Source organism: Myotis yumanensis, unplaced genomic scaffold, assembly GCF_028538775.1.
Source record: "Myotis yumanensis isolate MYYU_CA2020_CCGP unplaced genomic scaffold, mMyoYum1.0.hap1 SCAF_9, whole genome shotgun sequence".
NCBI lineage: Eukaryota > Metazoa > Chordata > Mammalia > Chiroptera > Vespertilionidae > Myotis > Myotis yumanensis.
In genome coordinates this window covers 1,251,423-1,275,871 of record NW_027223760.1, presented here as the reverse complement: position 1 = coordinate 1,275,871, position 24,449 = coordinate 1,251,423, and the positions used below count along the sequence as shown (strand labels likewise).

Genomic DNA, 24,449 nt, shown 5'->3' with positions numbered 1-24,449 from the left:
ACCCACCCAACACTGGCTCCTCATCTCTACTTCTCACATCATGTTCAGAACCAGAAATCCATAAACTGACCCACAACCAGGCAACGCTTGCTGAGACCACCCTTTCGACCGGAGCCTGGAGAAACTAGGCTGACGAACACACCCTCACTGTCACGCCATCCAACACAAATAAGGAACAACAAAACCACGGTCAATAGCCAGTCATGTGGGTGTGATCCTCACTGTCTCCAAAACGATCCCCCTGAACGTCCCGTCACAGCTGTGCTAACAGGGCTGTGCTCGGGGGACCTGGAGGACGCCAGAGCGGCACCATGTTCTGTGTGATTAACTCCCGGCCACTCTCCCAGCTACGCAGTGACTGTGAGGAGCAGGGACAGAACAGGATGGAGGCCGCCAGGTGCCAAGTCTGCAGAATTCACATCAGACTGACGGCAACCCAACAGTTCCCAGGATCTGAACCAGTACTGACAGCCTCTCCCCTCTGGCCGGAACTACTAACAAAAGAAGCATGCATAGCAATGAGTACCAATAGCTACAGAAGAGGGGCATCCTGGACCAGGCGGGACGGGAAGACAGGGCTCTCTGAGGACAATACTCGGGTCCCTCCCAGTTGGGAAAGGAGGGCTCCCCTAAAAGCCCCAAAGGAGGTGGGGCTGGGGGACCAGGCGGCTGAGGGACCCAGCGGGCTCCGAGTGTGTGGAGCGCAGGGACTGACCTTCCCACCTGGGGCCTCCTGTCTGGACCACAGGTGACAGTTGATACTTTCCTAAGGTCTGACACGCACAAAGGACATTCTCACACTGGCAACGGTCAGATAATGACTGACCCCACAGGTCTGCTGGTGGGAATGACGGCGGGAGCACCTGGGGCGGGGGGTGGGGGGGAGCAGAAGTGGGGTGACAGTTGCTAAAGCTCCTGCGAGCATCAGAGCGTGCCTGCCTTTCTCCACGCGCACAGCTGCAGGCCCACTTCTGCCCACCCCTGTATTTGAGGAAAGAGTTTGCATGCACTGTGCCCTTGAGTCTACAATACCCTAAAAACATACTGCCACCACCCCGTCTTGGAATCACCAAGGACAAGGGTTTGGCGAAGAAGAATCATCTGCCTTTGGAGCCTGCGCCTTAACCACTCAGGTCAGACACAGGCCTGGACCTCCCGTGGCATGTGTTCCAGCACCCCGGAAAGATGTGATAAGCTCAACTGCAGTGAAAATACAGTTACAGAAGGACAGGGAAAGAAAGATCCCCAACCTCCGCTGAGGAGAAAGGTCTTGGCCAGTGCTGTTGGTGGTGGCAGTGCCTTCCCTGGTGGCTGAATGCACCAAAAGGAGGTGAGGCACCCAGCCAGAGGTGACACCGTGCCCACAGTGGGAGCAGGTACCCCGTGCTCGCGGCAGCGGGTGAGGATGCTGGAGCTCTGCGGACAGCGGCGCCCGGAGCCAGGCTCTGACCCAGCCCTGCTGTCCCCTCAGGCCTGTGACCTGGAGCAAGCATCCCACTCCCAGAGCTGAAGATGACTCAGCCAGCCAATGAGAAGCCACCCCCGAGCCTGCGCGTCTGCCACCGGAGGGGAGGGAGTGAATTACATGTGCAAGGACACAGCAAAGATAATGAGTGTTTTCAGGATCCTCTTAATAATAGACAAATCTGGGGAAAATAAGCGTGGGAGGGGCTATGAAGAAGGTGTTGGTTCTGTGCGTGAGCTTGTTCTCACTGCCTTTCCTCACCAGGGTCAGACACAGAGGGAGAAGTGGCCACTCCGAGAGCAGAACGCAGCCCAAGACCACACTCAGGACGTCACACCTCTGCCAAAATTTAGGGCAGGAGGTGCTAGTGGAGAAAGAGGCCAAGATGCGTAAACAAACCAGAGAAAGGAAGAAAGTGAATACACGCGGGGCCACCGCATCTGTCTCCAAGGGCGGTGGTTCTTGGGTGGACTGTGTGTACATCAAGCATGTCAAACTCGCAGCCCACAACGAATATTTTTGTGGCCCATTCAATATAAAGGTATATAAGAAACGTTTTAATAAAAATTTTGTAACTTAATTTTTATAATATGTTATACATAATTATTAATAATGAACTACAACGTTCACTAATGACTAATTACTATAATCATGTTGCATTCATTTCCCTTACGCACCTTAAGCGCAGGTGCACCATTTCTCTCCAATAATACCAGCAGCGAATACTTTAGCAGGCTATGGCCACGTCATTAGTCTTGGACTGACTTGTTTGGTGTGCGCAACAGGAAATATTTCGCTTTCAGAGAACAAGAAAAATAGGTTTATTTGTGTTACGCTTATTAATTTGTGCAGTTATTCAGTGTCTGGTAAGTTAATGTTGAAGAAAAAATATTTTCATTAAAATGTTCTATTATTTTATGTTAACGATTACTCATGTCTCTATCGAAATAAACCTACGTTTCTATGAAAATTGAAGCTTTTGTTTTTTTGTGGCCCACATAAACTTAAACCTTGTTTATTTGGCCCGTGTTAGCCTTTGAGTTTGACATGCTTGGTGTACATGGTAACTGCTGTGTGCACATTTAGGAAGCAAGTAAGAAGTCCAATTTTAGTTTAAAGAAGATAGGAAGAGATTGACATTTATTAAAAAAGCCCAAGCCCTAGCCGACTTGGCTCAGTGGATAGAGCGTCAGCCTGCGGACTGAAGGGTCCCAGGTTCAATTCCGGCCAAGGGCACATGCCTGGGTTGCAAGCTCGATCCCCAGTAGGGGGCGTGCAGGAGGCAGCTGATCAATGGTTCGCTATCATCATTAATGTTTCCATCTCTCTCTCCTTCTCCCTTCCTCTCTGAAATCAATAAAGAAATATAAAAAACATTTAAAAAAAAAAAAAGCCCAAGCCCTGGCTAGCGTGCCCAGTGGTTAGAGCATGGCCTGTGCATCAAAGGGTCTCGGGTTCGATTCCTGGTCAAAGACATGCACCTGGGTTGCAGGTCAGATCCCTGCCCCAGTCAGGGTGCATGCAGGAGGCAATCAATTGATGTGTCTCTCTCGCATCAATGTTTCTCTCTCTCTTCCCTCCACTCCCTCCCTTCTTCTTACTCTCCCTCCCATTCTCTCTAAAAACCAATGGAAAAAATATCCTCCGGTGAGGATTAAAAAAAACAAAAAACACTTTCAAAATTAAGCAAGCATTTACTAAAAGAATAACTATTACATTTCCTTATTTTCTCCCTAAGAAAAGCGAACCTATGACCATAAAAATGTAGTAACTACTACTAGTAAGACACAGACAGAGGGGAGTGAGAGCTGTAGAAGGAGCTCAGCTACTTTGGCTGAAAGCAGTGAGGCCGGTTCAGAGATGGCAGTGGGCAGTTGACCGAAGAGCTGGCCGGAGGAGGCCAGCAGGGCTGGGGGGGCGGAGGGGCCGAGGGAGAGGCCCTGGGCACAGCGCCTGGAGCACAGCAGGGCCGCTGAGTCTACAGTTACAGTCACTTGGGGCAGGGAGTGCAGGAGGGTGACGGCTACAGGTACACTCAGTGCGGAGACTGTGGAAGGTGTTGTAGCATGTGGATAGTTTAGTTTGTAGGCAGTGAGGATCCATGAGAGTGATTTGAGTGACAAATGTCTAGATACAGCTAAGAACTGCTTTCATATTATGAAATATTTGACAAAATACCTAGAGGCCAAAGAAACTTAGGGACAGATTGTTAGAGTTAGTACTAATTGAAAATGAATATACAGTACTTCTGAGATTAAAGGGACAAGATCTAATATGCAGCAAATATTCAGAAACATAACTGCTTTGTAAATCAAAGAGCCCATGTAAAGATTTTGAAACATAACAGTTATTATTTGATCTAAGGTAAATACCTGTATTAGTAAACCTTGTCTTAAAACTTCTACAGAATTTTTACCTGTGTGCCTATAGTTAGTATTTTAAAAGCAAAAACAAATGTGGTTTCCAAAAATGAAAAGGATTAAAACAACCACAATTTGGATCATAAACCCACAGAAATAGTCTTCCGCTGTGTCTGAGTGCGCGTTCACAACCAAAGGCTGGGGATGCAACACGGTTCCCACTACTCACCGCCGGCTTCACCAGCAGCTGGCCCATGACGGCGAACATGCGAGACAGGCCGACTGGGGTGCACACTGCGGGGAGAGGCAGACAACGCTTACTGCGAGCACACAGACCGCCAGCCTGCACACCGCACTAAGTCAGACTGGCTCTCAGAAAGTTCTGTCTCTGCTTCAGACTCGAGGTGTCTGTCGGAGGCTCCTCAGCATGGTCAAGAGGGCTGGCGAGTCACTTCCTGTACTTGACGAGGGACAGGTGATGGCTAAAGACTGAGGACACGCGAGTCTCTAGCACAGTGGTTCTCAACCTTCCTAATGCCGCGACCCTTTAATACTGTTCCTCATGTTGTGGCCCAACCATAAAATTATTTTCGTTGCTACTTCATAACTGTAATTTTGCTACTGTTATGAATCGTAATGTAAATATCTGATAGGCAGGATGTATTTAGGCGACCCCTATGAAAGGGTCGTTCGACCCCCAAAGGGGTCGCGACCCACAGGTTGAGAACTGCTGCTCTAGCAGCTGAATGATAAGCATTTTCACTTACAAGAAGCTAAAGAAAACCAACTAAAGAACAGACTGATTTCAAGCACTAATGAAACTGAGAAGCAGACAAGAATATCTAAAAGTGACAACTATCATCTTAAATCCTTATAACAACACTTATCTGTTTATAATATCCCTGAGACATGTGGTGACGTCTTAAGTAAAACTAAGCAAGTTTAAAATAAAGACCGTAATTGATCACACACAATTCTATCATTACCATTCAAAAGTAGAGTCTAGTGTCAGAATAGTTAAGGGTATGGGGGCCATGTGCGTGCACGTGAATATGTGCATGTCTGTGTGCATATGTGTGTCTGTGTGCATATCTGTGGCTGTGTCTGTGTGTGCAGGGTTTGTGCAAGTGCACGCGTATGTCTATTTCTATATGCGTGTATATGTGCATGTCTGTGCATGTGTGCCTGTGTGTCTATGTGTGCATGTGCCTGTGTGTGCGAATGCCAGCATGTGCACATGTCTGTGTGCATACCTGTGTGTGCGCCTGTGTCTGTGTGTGTATGTCCCTGAATGTGTGTCTGTGCCTGTGCACATGTGTATCTATGTCTGTGTTTGGGGGGGGTCTCTGCATGTGAGCATGTGTGCAACCATGTGTGTATCTCCCCCTCCACCCACCCTTTACCCCAACCCTGTAAAAGAAGTTTTCCTTAGAGAACAACACAAGTGTCTTATTATTTCAAGGTTTCAGTTTATCAAAATTTACCTTGAACATAAAAAAAGTTAAGGGCCACCCGGCCAGCATAGCTCACTGGTTGCACGTCAACCTATGAACCAGGAGGTCACGGTTCGATTCCAGGTCAGAGCACATGCCTGGGTTGTGGGCTCAATCCCCGGTGTGGGGCATGCAGGAGGCAGCCGATCAATGGTTCTCTCTCATCATTGATGTTTCTATCTCTCTCTCCCTCCCTGAAATCAATAAAAATATAAAAAATAAAGTTAAGGGCCAACTTTTTCAAACTCTCCAAGCTGTAAGGAATGTCATCGGAAAATTTCCCATAATTCTCTAGAACACAGAAGAACTCTCTTTTCCGATCAATATTAAGTCAGAAAAATACTTACAGAGAAGCAGCAAACATCCCATGAGTGATACACAAGAGTACAAATAGGGCAGGTAGAACTCCCAGAGATCTGTGAAGAAAGTCAGTGTTTTTTAGTAAATCCAAAACACTGTACATTGAGATAGAGGCTGACTATGAATTAATGTACAGTAAACAACATAATTGCCTATTTGGGCCTAAACCATATAATTTCTAAACAGCACAACAAAAAGACCTAAAATAACTCCTTTGCAACACTTGTCTAGAAGGAGAAAAAAAGCTTCCGTGGAATTTTAAGAACAGAAACCAATTAACAACAAAAAGATACTCTGCACACAGGTAACACCTGAGCAGTCATTGCTTTCCTAAATGTCTCTAAAGGTTTCTTACTTCTGTAAACGAACAAGGGCTCACTACACGAAGAACTATTTCAATGCTTTAAAAGTGAGTGGTGAGCAGGGCTCCATGGGAGAAACTGGTTCAAGCCGCAAGCGCACCGTACAGAGACTCCCTGCTCGCCGCGTCCTTGTCCACGAGCGCGGAGGCCACCCACACCATCCCCAGGACCAGCAGCGCCAGGAGCAGGAGCATAACCAGTGTCTCCAAGATTCGGGCTCGGAGTCCCTGAAAAGTAAGTAGAGGCATGATTTTAATATTGTATTACATCTCATGAACAAGCAGGTTTCTAGCCATAGATAGAAAGCATAAAATTCCTTGGGAAGGGGTGGAAATTTACTATTTATCAGCAGGAAAAAACGTGAAGTGCTTACAGTTTGTAATGTTGAGACTGATTTTTCCAAAATTATGTAAAATAGCATTAGCTTTGAGGAAAGTACAAAAAAATATTATTGATCCAAAACATTTTGCAGAATCATCCTAAACAATTAATTACTTTCCTCACACACCAAGGAAGCAGATTACCCAGTCTTTACCTGTGATCCTAATCAAGGGAACAGACCCGTCCAGGCGCTGGGCCAGCGGACCTCTCGCAGCTCCTGGCCTCCAGCGCCCTCTAGTGAGCAGCGGAGGACTAGCCCGGCAGGAGAGACCAGAGATGGTCGGTTTATACCAGGGATACAGATAGAGCATCCCCTTCCCATTAGAGCCTTCTTCCTACTCCATGAGGCTGGGACCTAACAGTCATTATGCACCATTTGTTTTCAATATAAACAATACTGGCCTCAAGGCCAAACCAGAGACCATATTTTTAAATTGAAACCCACAAGGCAAGGCAAAACAAAAAGTTAATGCGGAGGGGAGGGGAGGAGAGGGGAGGAGTGAGGTGAAAAAACCCTAAATCACCTTCTTGGATTCTTATTACCCAAGTTACTAAAAACTTCCTTATGCTCCTGAAAAGTCACCAAATGACTGATCTGAAGCTGAACTTAAAGATGCATATTGATACTGTAATGCACTCATCTACACCTACCATGACAAACAAAATTATAAGTACATCCATGTTTCTTAATAAACCATGTAACCTTCCCTTCCACATCGAAAAGAACTTAAAGATATGGGTTACAAATAAAGAACCTACACGCCCACTTAGCCCGATTCTGCCCTAAACATGATTTTCCACTTTCTGGTTTAAAGGAACAGGTTGCCCTTAGACTGTGGCACCTGTTCCTCATGTGTGACAGGGGACAGGGCGTGTCCTGAGACCGGGAGAGTGGCATTCCTCGGCCTCGATGAAGACTCGGAGTGGCATGGCCTTTCCCCTGGCCCAGGCCCATGCAGTGCCCGGGCAGGACAGGCGCCTGTTCCGGTGTAAGCGTAGGTTCCGCCGGGCCCAGCACTGCTGTCCTGGGCCAGAGTGAGCTTGTCTTCCATGAGACAGTGGCTGTTTCCACAGGGAGATGAGGTAGGAATGGTCACAGAACACACTCCCAGTTCACAGAAGAGCCTCACAGCTCTGAACCTTGCCCTGGCACGGCACTCTGGCACCAAAGCACACCACTTTTTAATAGTGATTTCTTTCTCCTTCTTCCTCTCTTTCTAGGCAATAATGTGTTTTTCTAAGCAAGAATTTTCTGTTACCCATTAAATACTGTATGGAAAGCCTCTGAGTGAGACAGATAAAAAGAGTGGGCGCTCTGTGTGTGCCCCACGCTAGCCGCCCGCAACGAGCCAGAAGTGCCAGGGCTCCCACAACATGGAACACGTGTGTCGTAAGCACTGTGACATATGAGCAAAGTCACACAGCAGTGTTGACAGATAGAAACGGAGCAATAGTAGTCCGGGAACTATCTGAGATCCGCTGCCCAAACAAAACTGTTTTAATAATATATTATATATGTGTGTGTGTGTGCGCGCGCGCGTGTGTATAAAAAGAGATAATATGCAAATTAGCTGTGATGCCGTAACAGTCACGACTGGTCAGGAGGAGGCTACCTGCACAGGTGAGGCCCGGAGCAGAGACGGAGACAGGGGGGCCTGCCCAAGCCAGGCCAGGAGAGGGGAGGGGAGGGGAGGGGAGCGAAGGGGAGGGGAGGGGAGGGGAGGAGTGAGGTAAAAAACCCTAAATCACCTTCTGGGATTCTTATTACCCAAGTTACTAAGAATACTGTGAGTGGCGTACTGGGAGCTTAGCCAATGAGCGGTCAGAAAAGGTGTCTCCTCTGCAGCTCATGCGCACTGACCACCAGGAGGCAGATGCTCAATGTACAGGCATGGAAACATGGAACAGACTGATAAATCTCAGAGGGAAGGGGGGAGGGCAGGAAAAGATTAACCAAAGATCTTAGAAGCCTGGTGTACAGATTAGTGCACCAGTGGGGTCCATTGGCCTAGCCTGCAGGGATCAGGCCAAAACCGGCTCTCTGACATCCCCCGAGGGCTCCCGGATTGTGAAAGGGTGCAGGCCAGGCCGAGGGGCCCCACCGGTGCACAAATCCGTGCACCGGGCCTCTATTAGTTATTATATTAAACAATTATAATGATGTAACCACAAGTACAGCATAAGGGTTAAGATGATGATGATCCATGTAGGAAATGACTCGCCATTTCTTTCTTTTTTTAAATATATTTTATTGATTTTTTTACAGAGAGGAAGGGAGAGGGATAGAGAGTTAGAAACATCAATGAGAAAGAAACATCAATCAGCTGCCTCCTGCACACCTCCTACTGGGGATGTGCCTGCAACCAAAGTACATGCCCTTGACTGGAATCGAACCTGGGACCTTTAGTCTGCAGGCCAACGCTCTATCCATTGAGCCAAACCGGTTAGGGCTCCTCTGGCATTTCTTAGCGGTGAAGCCTGTTTTCCTGTGCGCTGTCGGGGGAGGCTCCCCCTGTGAAGCCTCGGAAGTCAGCCAGGAGTCTCTGAAGCAGGGCAGGGCTTTACTGTCTAGAATGACAATAGCGATGTCACCTACAGAGCAAAGGGTGGAGGGTTTGCTTGCAGACATTTTGAATGGTATGGTTCCCTAAGCTCGGGCTCCTGGGCGGGACGGGCCCACTGTGGGAGCAGCCCCAGCCATGTGGCCTCTGGGCTGGGGTCGGGGCACTGACAGGAGCCAGCAGCTCCCGTGCCTGAGGCCTGAGTGCAAGGTCCTCTGTCTCTGACCCAGGAGCCATCACAATAGCACCTGACTGGCCAGTAGTCTGGGAGCCCCTGCAGTCGGGACAGCTGGGTGACAAGGGGGGAGCGAACAAGGTGCTCTGGAGAGCGCACAGGGCCACGCGGGGTGGATCATGGCCATGAGAAACTCCAGGATCTGGCAGTGAACTCTCAAGCAGGCGAGAGAAGGGTCCCTGGCAACCACTGACCCAGACTGGGAGCTGAGCTATGAAGGGACTGAGACAACCCATGGGCAGCTTGGGGCAGCTCCTCTCCGGCAGGAGCAGGAAGGGGTGCCCTGGGCACAGGAGACCAGCAGGCCCTGCGAGGTCAGCCAGAAGGGACTGTCCCGTCGCTCCAACTATAGCCATGGGGAACTATGTTTCTTGTATACTTGGTGCTCTTCTGTATTTTCTAGAGTGGATGGATATGACATAAGTAATATGAGAATAAACTATTATTTTTAATTTCCTATTTTTTTCTTAAAAGAATTAACCTTTTAAGCATCCACTTACGAGGCAGACAGTGAGTGGGGGGCCAGCCCCCCAGCTCTAGCCACAGACGGCAAGGGTGCAAATCCTGGTTCCATAGCTGACCACCTACCACTTCGGGCAATTCCTAAACCTTGTGTGCCTCAGTTTCCCCTTTGTCAATGGGTTTATTAGTAATGTCCCTGCCTGGTCGGTGTTTCAGGATCAAGTGAGTTAATATATGTGACATGGTGCCAAGAAGGCTCCGGCCCGGCTGAGCCGCCCTGCCTCGGTCACTGGTTTGGCCTTGGGAGCTCACGGTCACTTGTGCTTCTGAGTTACATGTGTACCACCTTCTAAGGCCAGCTTACGCCCACGTCCCATCTTTCTTAGGATCTGACCACCTCCCAGTTATCCCAAGAGACACACAGCTCATTCTACGGTCAACCGCACACATGCACTGCCCCCCACATTTCTCTCTCTCTGACCCACTAACCCACTCCCAGGCCCCCCAGCCCTCCACCAGCCTGTTTCACCTGCCTGGACCCTATGGTGAACCTGTCTACCTTAATAGTCCAGCATCAACCACACTCTAGTACTCCCATCCCCTTGGCTTCCTCCAGCCCCACTTCAGTCCATGAATGGCTCCCTCCTGACTTCTCAACCTGTTAAAGAAACGACAGAGTCATGAGAAATGTTTGCTACCACATTCCCACGTGGGCCCCGTGTTACCTGGCAATCTTTCCATGGATCTCTGGCTGACTCACAACTCCCTCATGATTTTTTAATATAACAGTTTATTGATTTTTAGAGAGAGGAATGGTGAGTTTGGTTTTAGAATTAAGTTGAAGGTACCTGTGAGACCGCTAAGAGGTATATGCATATTGGCCTCAATCACCCAGGGGAGCAAGAGGCAGAGAGAGAAAAACATCGATGTGAGAGTGTAATATTGATCACTGTCTCCTGCACACCCCCTACTGGGGATCAAGCCCGAAACTAGAGCATGTGCCCTGACCAGGAATTGAATTGTCAACCCTTTGGTGCACAGGACGATGCTCAACCAACTGTACCACATCAACCAGGGCTACTCCCTCATGATTTTTAAATGTTCTCCATCCTCCAGGGTTCTAATCTCACCCCCGACTAACTTTCTTACAGCTGCAGCTGCCCATGCTTCTGCCTCACTGAGACAGAGCTGGGCCGCCTGCACGTCCACTCAGCGTCCTCCCCGACACTCAGTTTCTCCATGTCCATCATTATTTCCTTCGCTGGCTAAGGTCCTCTCCCAGGGCTCAGCCTTAGACATTCATGCTTGCATACGCTGGACCAGCACCTCTCAAACTCCAGCAGCACCAGAATTCCCCGGGGCTCGCCAGCGCCTGCAGACCAGCCCAGGTGGCACTGTGCCCTCCCGATGAGGGTGCTCCCTGCAGACTGCTCTGCTCCTCCCCTGGGTGATCTTGTCCCCTCATTTGGCCAAGGACTCTAGCGTTTATGTCTTTAGTCCAAATCTTACCATTGAGGCCAAGATGCATAATCCCAGCCTCACAGGTCCCTCCAACTGAATTCTGAGTCAAACTCCCCGTTCCTCCTGGAAACCTGTCCCCTCATGCACAGGCCTCACTAGGCGCGCCCTTATCCAGCTGCTGTTTCTGCAAGAAGCTCTGGGCCCATCCCTGCAGGCCTTCCTGCTGCGGCTGCCCATGCACACACCTGCTCCTTCCCGTCCTACTGCGCACCGTCCGTCTCAGAGCAAATGTGATCTTTTCAAAACGCAAATCGGGTCGTGTCACTCTCAATCTCAACTGGGAAACAGAGGCATGAACACAAGGACACAGAGGAAATATCCAGTCTCGTGAGCGCCACCCCCACCAGCGAGGTGCCACACATTTACCATTTACAGTCACCTCGCTCCTCCTGCCACTGGTGGGGGGAGGGAGGGATGCAATTCCACAGCAGAGAGCCGCTGCGCAGCGGTCCCCTGGGCCGAGGGAGACCCCAGGCGGCGGCTGCTGCCTGAGTGCTCAGACCGTGGCCCCTGTGGCGGAAGAGCCGAATTTTAACTTCATTTCATTTTAAGTATTTTAAGTTCATACAGTCTCACCTGGGTGATGGCTATCATGCTGGTCGGAGCAGACTGTAAAAAGCCTGCTCCTAACAAAATCTGATGCAAGCGCTCTGTGTTCTCAGGCACTTTCTGGTCATTTTTCTACATTTAACCTTGATTTTAAATCCTTTGAAAAGCAGTTTAGTTACAGTTACCTCCTCGTTCAACAAGCTATAGCTCTATATAGAGTTTTAAGTAGAATTTATGTCAAAAAAAGGAAATCTATTAAATTCAGAAACTTCCCACTTCTATTTTTAAAAAGAGTATATTCTCTCCTTTAGAAAAATAGATAGTATTTAAAATGCAACCTAAATATAACCCTACCTGAAAGTGATACTAGGATTAAATAGGCACATATTTGTTCACATATACTTACAAAGTCCTCCACCAAAAAAGAACTTGTGTGTGTTTTAAAAATTATATGTGAACAACAGTCTTTCTAAAAAGATACAAGCTATATAACTCCCGGAGGATGCTTTTCGGTTATAGATGTATTAGTAATACCAAGAAGAGATGTCTAAAATATATATTCACATGCTTAAGTGGTCAAATAAGAAATATTTAACAAACGAAAATTTTTAACAAACAAAAAACCCTCTGCAGGCATATCATAAACTCTTCAAAAATTTACTTCAAATTTATTAATATTCCTTTTGAAAGATAGTGAATAACTCACAAAAGGAAACCTGTCTATTTCAGCTATCAACCTCCATTTTAAAAGAGTAAATGAGCAAACACATTCATAGGAAAGGCTGCCACAGAGCAGGTGTCCACGTTACTGAATGTGAGTGCCGCTCATGAAATATTGAAGATAATCGATGTAGTAAGAAATAACTGTCATTCTGACTTAATCCACTAGGAGGCTAGGACAATTATGTTTCTCTTTTGTTAGTTTTATTCCCTTTGTGATTAAATGAGACAAAATCAGCTCAACTTGAAATCAACCAAGTGTCACAAGTATGAGCTATAGCTAAACTAGTAGAAAACATAAACTTGTTCATTAAATGCAATGTGCACATTTTTACCTTCAACCACTTCAGGACACAGAAAAGGGTGATGGGGCCACAAGTAACCAGAAGCTCCATTTGTTAATTCAGCCTGGCTCATCCAGGCGCCCAAAACACATCGACTGTGACCTATACTTTTCTTGAGATCATAAAAATATTACAAAGCCTACATGGGCTTTGCAATGTGTAGTGTTGAGGTTTTTAAATTTTTGTGTGTGAGTTTGTCTGCAAAGTAATGAAAAGCATTGTAAGAGCTTTTATCGCCACCATTAATCACCAGCAAGACAGCATATAAGCAAAAAATATGCCCACTGCTCATCTTTCCATTAGGAGTCCGAATCGGCAGCAAGGAGGCCCCATGGGGAAGGTTCCCATAAACTCCCTCTGACATACGCTGAGCTCAGAGGGCCAGATGTCAGAGGGCATTCCTGAGACATCCTGCCAACGCCAAGTGCCAAAACACTGTCGAGAAGGAGGAGGCTTCCACTGTTCATCTGAAAAGCAAGGCGTCTGCTGAACAGCTCAGAGCCCTCAGCACGAGGACTTACCGCCACCAGTGCACTGTGACACACCACTGTGAAGGCTTCAACTATCACCTCGCACCAGGATGCCATGAACTTCGTGACATTTTTATCCCCAGTATGAACACCTACTCTAATCCCTCCCCAAAACCATAAATCTAACTTATTGTAATTAAACTCCATCCCTTTTATTAAGATCGTAGGGTTACAAGCACTCAGTATATTAGTAAAGAGCACCATCGAAACAAAGTACTTTCTGCCAATGAAATACCATAGAGTGTTTAAGAAAAGTGAGCTATATAATTAAGTACAATAGTCTCATACCAGTATTATTTTGGAAATTACAATACCTCAACACTAACAGATCAAATTAGATTTAAAAAGCTAGTAACTAAATACACATAGACTCGTAAATCTCTTTTTAGATTTAAAAAGTGCTGAATGTGCAAGGTTAAAACACTAAAATGGTTATAATTGCTTCTTGAAATCTTTGTGCTGGTCAACCATACATTTAATTGCTCTGTACCAAACATCAATAAAGTAAAAAACACAATGTACTTACAAAAGCACTAACAATAAGCTGATATGTTTCTATGGTGATGAACATGTAAACAAAACTTGGCCTGGACATCCTGACCTCTGGGATGGCATGTAAACACCACTTTATATACTATGTCTCCACCCATCAGGAAAGCCTGGGAACATTTCTGCACTCACAGGACATTTAAAATAAATATCGAGCCATTGTTTTCAGCTAACAAAAAGGGTCTCTTAGTAACATGAGGATCGGGTTTGCTCAGCATGACACGCAGACCGCACCAGACACGCATGCCGCCGGCGGGAAGATGGATAGAAGCTCTATGAAGGACAGGAAATAAAGGCAGATGGGAATCCTCTTTACTGAGAAGGAACTTCACACACACAGCCATGAGTCCAGCATGGCCCTCTTTGCTCTCAAAGTCATTGTAAGAGCAGGACACCCAGAGTTTTGGTCACAAGCAAAAAGAAACAGCTTTATAGAAAGCTTTGTGAAATTCTATAGGGAAATGTTTTTTAATATCAATATTTCCTGCAGCTATTATATACATACTCACTTAATGTAGTCTATACAAGATAGGGAAAATTTAAACTATGAAGCGCTGAAGTTCTTAAAACTTGACAGAAAGAAAGAACTTTAGGCGAAGTTAAAATAAAAACTCTAACATCACTAGTTCACTGAACTAAGATGTGCATTGTACTCAAATTCATGGGCAGAAGTTTCTCATGATATTAGCAAAACAAAAACCCACCAGACTGCAGGTAAATAATTAATGCGGCAACTTTCCAACATGTAAATGAAAGAACTGAATTGTGAAAAGACTGCTGGGACTTTACATCAAAAATCTGAAATGTAATTCTAAATTTGGAAGAAAACCTCTCCGTATAGGGCCTCATACTGAGACGAGGTAACGGTCAGCCAGAGGGTCTTTCCTCTAGTTCTGTTCCAACAAGTCTCTAGTTATAAGCTTCATGGACAAGAGGACCTGGGACCACCGTGTGGAGAGCTGCCAGCTGCTTTTTATGTCACTGAATCTTCACCATCCCCTGAAAGGTATAAAATTGTATCCTATCTAATAAAAGAGAAACATGGTAATTAGCCGTACGGCCGCTACCCTTCCCATTGGCTAATCAGGGAGATATGCAAATTAACTGCCAACCAAGATGGCGGCCGGCAGCCAGGAAGCTGACACAAACAGGGAGACTTGTTTGCTTCAGTGACGGAGGAAGCCAAGCTTCCCCGCCTGCCTTGCCGGCCTCTCAGCTGCAACTCTAAGAAACATTGTAACAAATATAGAAGCTAAACAAAACCCCAGAAACCAGCTTTCAGTCAGCCAGGCTTCAGCCAGCAGGACCGCAACATTGTTTCAAATACAGAAGGTAAACAAAGGCCAGAAACCTGCTTTCAGCAGCGGAGGTCTCATAGCTGGAGCCGAGCCTCAGAGCTAAAGCTGGCCCAGAATTTAAAAAAAAAAAAAAGGAAAAAAGGACAGGTTGGGAGCTTCAGTCACCCGCCAGCCTGAAAACGGCCCTCAGCCCCTCACCCAGACTGGCCAGGCACCCCAGTGGGGACCCCCACCCTAAAGGGGGTGTGACCAGATGCAAACAGCCATCATCCCCTCACCCACGCTGGCCAAGCACCCAAGCAGGACCCCCACCCTGAAGGGGGTGTGACCAGATGAAAACAGCCATCATCCCCTCACCCAGGCTGGCCAGGCACCCAAGCGGGACCCCCACCATGATCCAGGACACCCTTCAGGGCAAACCAGCCAGCCCCCACCCATGCACCAGGCTTCTATCCTATATAGTAAAAGGGTAATATGCCTCCCGGCACAGGGATCAGCGTGACAGGGGGCAGCGACCAAACCCCCTGATCGCCCTGCGGCTCTGTGTGTGACAGGGGGCGGGGCCACAACCTCCCTATCCACCCTGCTCTGTTCGTGACAGGGGAAGTCGCCCCAACCCCCTGATCGGCCCTGCTCTGTGCGTGACAGGGGGGAGCTCCCCAATCCCCTGATCGCCCTGCGGCTCTGTGTGTGACAGGGGCCGGGGCCACAACCTCCCTATCCGCCCTGCTCTGTTCGTGACCGGGGGGAGCTCCTCAACCCCGTGATCGGCCCTGCTCTGTGCGTGACAGGGGGGAGCTCCCCAACCCCCTGATCACCCTGCAGCTCTGTGTGTGACAGGGTATGGCGCCCAAACCCCCCCCTCCCATCGGCCCTGCCCTGAGTGTGACAGTGGCGGCGCCCCAACCCCCTGATCCGCCCTGCTCTGTGTGTGACAGGGGGCGGTGCCCCAACTCCCCTATCAGCCCTGCTCTGTGAGTGACAGGGGGAAGCTCCTCAACCCCCTGATCGACCCTGCTCTGTGTGACAGGGTACGGAGCCCCAACCCCCCTGATGGGCCTTGCTCTGTGCGTGACAGGGGGTGGCGCCGCAACTTCCCTATCGACCCTGCCTTGAGTGTGACAGGGGGCGGTGCCCCAACCCCCCAATCGGCTGTACCCTGAGCGTGACTAGGGGTGGCATCGCAACCTCCCGATCCGCCCTGCTCTGTGCATGACAGGGGGCAGCGCCCCAACTCCCCAATTGGCCCTGCTCTGAGCCCGACCAGGGGCTGCACCTAGGGATTGGGCCTGCCCTCTGCCACCTGGGAGCAGGCCTAAGCCAGCAGGTCTTTATCTCCTGAGGGGTCCCAGACTGTGAGAGGGCACAGGCCAGACTGAGAGACCCCCTCTCCCCCCCGAGTGCACAAATTTTTGTGCACCGGGCCTCTAGTATTATATATATTTTGCCACAATAAAAAAGTATATCAGTAATGAACATAATAGTTTGAATTGGTGGTTACAATTGGGCAGGTTGGCCCGAGCCTCCAACCCCGACAGAAATACACAAAAGACAAAATGGCCTGGAAACAGGGAGGAGGGAAATGCTTAAAACATACTTAAGACAAACCTACCATTTTAGTAAAGAAATCAAACAACATAAACAAAGGCTTCTTCTACTAGAACATTCTTTTCCATAACAGCAAGATCATCCTGGTGTCAGAGGCTCAGTCCTACAAGGCACTTCCCATACAGAAGTGGCACAACCAGGCACCAGCCCCGATAATTTGCAGCAGGAGGATCACAGGGTGGTACCATCACATTGCTACAGCCCAGTGTACAAGATGTGAAGGTGCAGGACAGAATCTAAAGCAATGCAACACGGCAATTTAGATAACAGTGTCATACTGCTTATGTGGCAAAGAGGGCATTTACACAAAAAGCACCAGGAATTGTAAAATACCACAGAAGAGTATGTGCCTTTGCGTGTGCGCACACGCGCGCACACACACACACACACGACCCAAACCCTCCCATGCTCAATAACAGCTATTTGGGGTGCACACATGTGAGAGCATTTCATAGTTTTCTAATGAGAACCAGTCAATTGGCATTTTGGCTTTACCTATCAGCCGGTTTGAGTAACATGAGCCTATCACCAAGATATAAATCACCTTTCTTTTCTTTCTATTTTTACATAATGAAAGTACATTGTGTAGCTTGTATGGCTGTAAAATACCTGAGGACATACCGCCCAACTTAAAGGAGCATCACCACCACCGCTGTGGTACCCAGGTGGCCTCCCAACTGAAACCTTCACACCATCCTGCCTAAAGGTAACCACCAATTCAAACTGTTATGTTCATTATTGATATACATTTTTATTGTGGCAAAATATATATAAAACTTACCATGTTAACCATGTTTAAGTGTATAGATCAGTGGCATTAAACACATTCATATTGTTGTGCAACCATCACCACCATCATCTCCAGAACTTTCTCAACTTCCCAAATTGAAACTCTGCACCCCTTAAACACTCACTCTCTTCCCTCTCCCCCCAGCCATGGCCCCCACAGGCTACTCTCTGTCTCTATGAATTTGAATCCTCGAGGGACCTCATATAAGTGGAATCACTTTGTTTGTCTTATTGTATCTGACATTTCACTTACCATAATGTCCTTAAGATTCATCCATGTTGTAGCATGTGCTAGAATGTCCTTCCTTTTTTAGGCTTAGTAAGATTCTATGATATGTGCAGACCACATTTTTTTTTATTTATAATGCATTGATGAATACTTGGTTGTTTCCATCTTTGGGCTATTGTTAATTATGCTGCCATGAAAATGGGTGTGTAAATATCTGTGAAGTCCTTGCTTTCAATTCTTCTGGGCACATAACCAGAAGTGGAATTGCTGAATCATATGGTAATTCTATTCTTAATTTTTGAGCAACCTCCATTTTACATTCTTACCAACAGTGTATTTCTTGGCCCTGGCTGGGTAGCTCAGTTAGTTAGAGTGTCATCCAGATACATCAAGGTTATGGGTTCAATCCTCCAGTCAGGGCACATGCACAAAGCAACTAATGAAGGCATAAATAAGTGGAACAACCAATCGACCTTTCTCTCTTTCTCAAATCAATAAAAAAATTGTTTCAGGAGTTCTGATTTCTCTACATCCTCACCAATATTCGTTGTTTCTGGTTGTTTTGTTTGTTTTCCTGACTGGTGGTGTCGAAGCCTTTTCATGTGCTTACTGGCCATGTGCATACCTTCTTTGAGAAGTGTTTATGCAAGTCCTTTGCTCCTCTTTTAATGTTGATAAGTCTCATCACTGTCATGTTCCTCACAGCTGCTCTGGCTGCCTTGGCTCTCTGCTCTTCCCTGAGAACCTGACTCCCTGCTGGTCCATTCCATAAGGTAACCTCTTGGAATTTTTATTAGAATTGCACTGATTCTAAAAAATAATTTGACAACTGATATGTTCATCATATAAAGAAATTCATAAAGATAGAAATATCTATCCATTTACTTAGGTCTTTCTTAACATCTTTCAATAAGGTTTTTGGTTTCATATATTATTTCCATAAAGGTTTTACATAACATTTATTGGATTTATTTCAACACTAGAGGCCCGGTGCATGAATTTGGGCATGGGTGGGGTCCCTTGGCCTGGCCATTAATCAGGGCCAATCGAGGCCATCTCACCCAGTCCCCAACGGGGCCGATCAGGCCGGCTGGCAAGGGTGGAGGGGAGAGGGGATGGGACGGACCACAGGAGGTTGGCCAGCCACGGGAGGTTAGCCGGCTGTGGGAGGTTGGCTGTAGGTGCATACTGACCACCAAAGGGCAGCTCCTGCATTGAGCGTCTGCCCCCTGGTGGTCAGTGTACATCATAGCGACCAGTTGACTGGTAGTAACAGTCACTTAGGCTTTTATATATATACTAGAGGCCCAGTGCACAAAAATTTGTGCACTCGGGGGAGAGAGGGGGTCTCTCAGCCCGGCCTGTGCCCTCTCACAGTCTGGGACCCCTCAGGAGATAATGACCTGCTGGCTTAGGCCTGCTCCCGGGTGGCAGAGGGCAGGCCCAATCCCTAGGTGCAGCCCCTGGTCGGGCTCAGAGCAGGGCCAATTGGGGAGTTGGGGCGCTGCCCCCTGTCATGCACAGAGCAGGGCGGATCGGGAGGTTGCGATGCCACCCCTAGTCACGCTCAGGGTACAGCCGATTGGGGGGTTGGGGCACCGCCCCCTGTCACACTCAAGGCAGGGTCGATAGGGAGGTTGCGGTGCCACCCCCTGTCATGCACAGAGCTGGGCCGATCAGGGGGTTGGGGCGTTGCCCCCTGTCATGCACAGAGCAGGGCCCATAAGGGGGGTTGGGGTTCCATACCCTGTCACACACAGAGCAGGGCCGATCAGGGGGTTGAGGAGCTCCCCCCTGTCACGCACAGAGCAGGGCTGATCAGGGGGTTGAGGAGCTCCCCCCTGTCACGCACAGAGCGGGGCCGATCAGGGGGTTGAGGAGCTCCCCCCTGTCACTCACAGAGTAGGGCCGAGAGGGGAGTTGGGGCACCGCCCCCTGTCATGCACAGAGCAGGGCCCATCAGGGGGGTTGGGGCTCCGTACCCTGTCACACACAGAGCAGGGCCCATCAGGGGGTTGGGGAGCTCCCCCCTGTCACGCACAGAGCAGGGCCCATCAGGGGGTTGAGGAGCTCCCCCCTGTCACTCACAGAGTAGGGCCGATAGGGGAGTTGGGGCACTGCCCCCTGTCACACACAGAGCAGGACGGATCAGGGGGTTGGGGCACTGCCCTCTATCACCCACAGAGCAGGGCCGATCAAGGGGTTGGGGCGCCGCCACTGTCACACTCAGGGCAGGGCCGATGGGGAGGTTATGGCTCTACCCCGTCACACACAGAGCAGGGCCCGTGGGGGGTGGGGGGTTGGGGCGCCACCCTCTATCACCCACAGAGCAGGGCGGATCAGGGGGTTGGGGCGCTGCACCCTGTCACACACTGAGCCGCAGGGTGATCAGGGGGTTGGGGAGCTCCTCCCTATCAGGCACAGAGCAGGGCTGATCGGGGGTTGGGGCGCCGCACCCTGTCACGAACAGAGCAGGGTGGATAGGGAGGTTGTGGCCCCGCCCCCTGTCACACACAGAGCCGCAGGGCGATCAGGGGGTTTGGGCGCTGCCCCCTGTCACGCTGATCCCGGTGCCGGGAGGCCTCGCGACTCCGCTGATCCCGGTGCTGGGAGGCATATTACCCTTTTACTATATAGAATAGAGGCCTGGTGCACGGGTGGGGGCTGGCTGGTTTGCCCTGAAGGGTGTCCTGGATCAGGGTGGGGGTCCCCACTGGGGTGCCTGGCCAGTCTGGCTGAGGGGCTGAGGGCCGTTTTCAGGCGGCGGGTGACTGAAGCTCCCAACCGCTCTTTTTTTTCTATTTTTTTTTTTTATTCTGGGCCAGCTTTAGCTCTGAGGCTTTGGCTGCTGAAAGCAGGTTTCTGGCCTTTGTGTACCTTCTGTATTGATACAATGTTGCGGTCCAGCTGGCTGAAGCCCGGCTGACTAACGCAGGTTTCTGGGGTTTTGTTTAGCTTCTATATTTGCAACATAGTTGCTTAGAGTTGCAGCTGAGAGGCCGGCAAGTCAGGCGGGAAACGTTGGAGTCCGCCGTCACTGGAGCAAGCAAGCGTCCCTGTTCGCTTCAGTGCATGGCTGCCGGCCGCCATCTTGGCTGGCAGTTAATTTGCATATCTCCCTGATTAGCCAATGGGAAGGGTAGTGGATGTACGGCTAATTACCATGTTTCTCTTTTATTAGATAGGATAGATATAGACTAGAGGCCCGTTGCACAAAATTCATGCACGAAGGGGGGGGGGGGTCCTTCAGCCCAGCCTGCACCCTCTCCTATTGTCCGATTGCCTGTGGGATGGGGCCTAAACTGGCAGTCAGACATCCCTCTTGCAATCTGGAACCGCTGTCTCTTAACTGCTCACTTGCCTGCCTGCCTGATTGCCCTTAAACTGCCTCTGCCTGCCGGCCTGATCACCCCTAACTGCCTTCCCCTGCCAGCCTGATCTCGCTCCCAATGGCCCTCCTCTGCGGGCCTGATCTCACCCCAACTGCCCTCCCCTCCCGGCCTGCTTGCCCCTAACAGCCCTCCCCTGCAGGCCTGATCTCGCCCCCAACTGCCCTCCTCTGCTGGCCAATTTGGTTCTGATTGGTCGGTTTCTATGCCAGTCAGCGTCACAAGCTCTGCCTCCTAAGCAGCCATTGGCTCCCCACAGCACTCACATTTGGTTCTGATTGGTCGGTGTCTATGCCAGTCAGTGTCAGAAGCTCCGTCTTTTAGGCAACCATTGGTTCTTCACGGCACCCACATTTGGTTCTGATTGGTCAGTTCCTATGCCAATCAGCGTCAAAAGCTCCACCTCCTAGACAGCCATTGGTTCTTCACAGTACCCACATTTGGTTCTGATTGGTCAGTTCCTATGCCAATCAGCGTCAAAAGCTCCACCTCCTAGACAGCCATTGGTTCTTCACAGCACCCACATTTGGTTCTGATTGGTTGGTTCCTATGCCAGTCAGCATCTCCGGGCCTATCTCTGGGCCTGATCAGAGAGGCGGGGCTGAACAGCTGCCCCCAAGAGGCAGGGAGAGAAAGAAAGGCCTGGCTGCTGGAGAAGCCCGGAAAGAAAGAGAGAGAAAGAGAGAGGCAAGTACTGATCAACAGCTGCCACTGAGGCTGCAGACCAAACCCTGCCTCTCTCTCTGGGTCTCAGCCCCCTGGGCCATCAGTGCTGGGTCGCCAGGCTGCAGCAGGGCCATCAGTGCTGGGTCGCCAGGGCATCCCAGCGCTGACTGAAGGACTTCCGGTTTGGTCAGCCTTTGGTCATTACAACCCTGGGCTTTTATATATTAGGATACCTTGGACTGTCTTGTTATTAAAAATGTATTTTTAATTATATTTTATTTGTTGCTGTTATTTATTGATTTTCTATATTAATTCTATATCCACCTTCCATAGTAAATTTTCCTATTTGAATTAACAATTTATCTTTAGATTCTATAGGACTTTTTAACAGACAAATCATCTGTTAATAATGACTATTTTGTTTGTTTCTTTCCATTTTTCCTCTTCTTTTTTGTTTTTTTTAAATATCAATTTGTTGTTTCGCTTATTTTTTAAAATGTTTTTACTGATTTTAGGAGAGATGAAGGGAGAGGGATAGAGAGCTAGAAACACTAATGAGAGAGAAACATCAATCAATCGATCAGCTGCCTCCTACACACCCCCACTAGGGATTGAGCCCACAACCTAGGCACATGCCATGACCCAGAATTGAACCACAATCTCTTGGTTCATGGGTCAACACTCAACCACTGAGCCACACCGGCTGGGCTCCTTTTCTTCTCTAACTGCACTAGCAAAGAACTCAACTACAGTGGTATTTATTATTGGAAATAAAAATATTTACTTTGGCTTCCAAATTTTAAATTAAGTACTTTAACGTTTTACCATGAAATACAATGTCATTTGTAGGCTCAGGGTGAGTGTCTTCATCAGGTTAGGAGACTCGAGTTCTCAGCTTGCTGTTCAGTCTCACTGGTGACTGCCCTTCGGACATGATCCCTTGACTGCATTCGCATTTACTCTCCTCATATGAATTCCAGTCATAGGTTTCCTATGGTGAACCAACTTGCACACATGAAATACACTTTCTGTGATGATCTTTTGTATACATGGCTGGATTCAGCTTAGTATTTTGGGATTCACAAGTATTCATAAAGAATGGTGCACCATACTCCTTTCTCATACTATCTCTGTCTGCTTTCGGTAACAAGATCACACTGGTCCCATAACATAAAACTGTGAGTGCTCCATCTCCAAGTCTCTAGACAAATTTGTATGAAATTGTTAGTTAACTATTCTTTGAAGTCTGGTAGAAATGTCCTGGAAATTGTCTGTTCCTCATTTTCTTTCTATCAAAATGAGTCTGTAGAACGTTCCTTTCTGGCAATATTGAGGATGAGAGGGCCTTAATTCCTTCTGCCAAAAATCAGCTGGAATGCTAGCTGGAATGCTGTAAATCCCCTGGAACCTGCTTGTCCACTAACTCCGTGCGTCCACTGCATCTGCTACTCCTCGCAGTGCTGGCTTTTCCAGACGTCTGGTCGTCATCAGAGTCCCTCTCATCTTTACATGTCGACCCCTTGTCCTGCATGTCCTGTCACCTCCTGCCTCTTGGGACGGTGGGTCTGGTTCGGGGTGAGATGTCGCGGTAGCTCCACCCTACACGTGTGAATGCTGGCCTAGCTCTCAGACAGCAGGACCCACATTCTCTACTTCGGCAGAGTAAGTGCTGTGCTGTGTGCTGACGTGGACCCCCAGCACCTGGCTCTCTCTGTTCCTCACAGCCACATGGTCTCAGTTTTTATTAAAACCACCCCAGAGGAGAATCGGAAGAATCCAGATATACTTAGACAACTGGAAATGCTAATATCAATTTGCTAATAGATGCAAGACTGGATAATATCTAATAGGACACCAAAAGGAAATGTGGGGGCTAGCCTGTGTACCTGGAGGAAATCAATCGCCTCTCCAGCCGACAGAACGCATCTGCACAGCTCTGGGTTTCCCACAGGCTGACACCTAAGGAGCCTAAGACAGCCAAGTCAGCAGAAAAGCAGCCCAAGTGCTCAGGCTCCATTCCAGAGCCCAGGTGCCCAGGCTGTGTGCCCAGAAGCAGAGGCCTGAAGAAAACACTGGGTCCCACCCATTGACAAATTCAGAGCTGATTCAAGCAGGGATCACAAAGCCTTCCAGATCTGGAAAAAGGTCCAAAAAGGCCCCAAATTAACAAGTAACTGAGTTACTACTATGTTCCAGATAAAGGGCCAGTAAACTAACAGAGGAGAAAAACAGCCATTGGGGACGCTGGTAGAAATGGGGCAAATACGGGCTGTATAAAGTGACATCCCAAGTTGAAGCTACACTTGGCCAATACTTCATAGAGATCAGAGGATTATCACTGTGACATGCTGTATAAATCAATTTACTGACAAATAAATATGAGTCTAAATGCCAAATAAATATAAGATTTTAACAATCCAAACACCAGCCTCTAGGGTGAGCCCTGATCCAACAGGTCTGTGGGGTGGATCATAATTATGTAAAAAGCTCTCTAGTCAGCATTAAATCTGACATTTAATTTTACTTTCAAATAAAGTTCTTTCTAACCAAGTGTGGATAGTTTTCAATTCCCCCAAAA

The 24,449-nt window shown here is 48.4% G+C and overlaps 1 protein-coding gene across 8 annotated transcripts in view; it reads right to left on the bottom strand.

The window, feature by feature from the left end:
* Positions 1–24,449, bottom strand: part of LMBR1 (limb development membrane protein 1) — a 129,505-nt gene that overhangs the window by 49,693 nt on the left and 55,363 nt on the right. For all 8 annotated transcript variants that reach the window (XM_070423574.1, XM_070423575.1, XM_070423576.1 and 5 more), the window contains 3 exons: positions 6,141–6,267; positions 5,666–5,734; positions 4,055–4,119 (listed from right to left, as the gene is read on the bottom strand). In XM_070423574.1, coding sequence (XP_070279675.1) covers positions 4,055–4,119; positions 5,666–5,734; positions 6,141–6,267 — 261 coding nt within the window. The remainder of the gene's footprint in view (positions 1–4,054; positions 4,120–5,665; positions 5,735–6,140; positions 6,268–24,449) is intronic.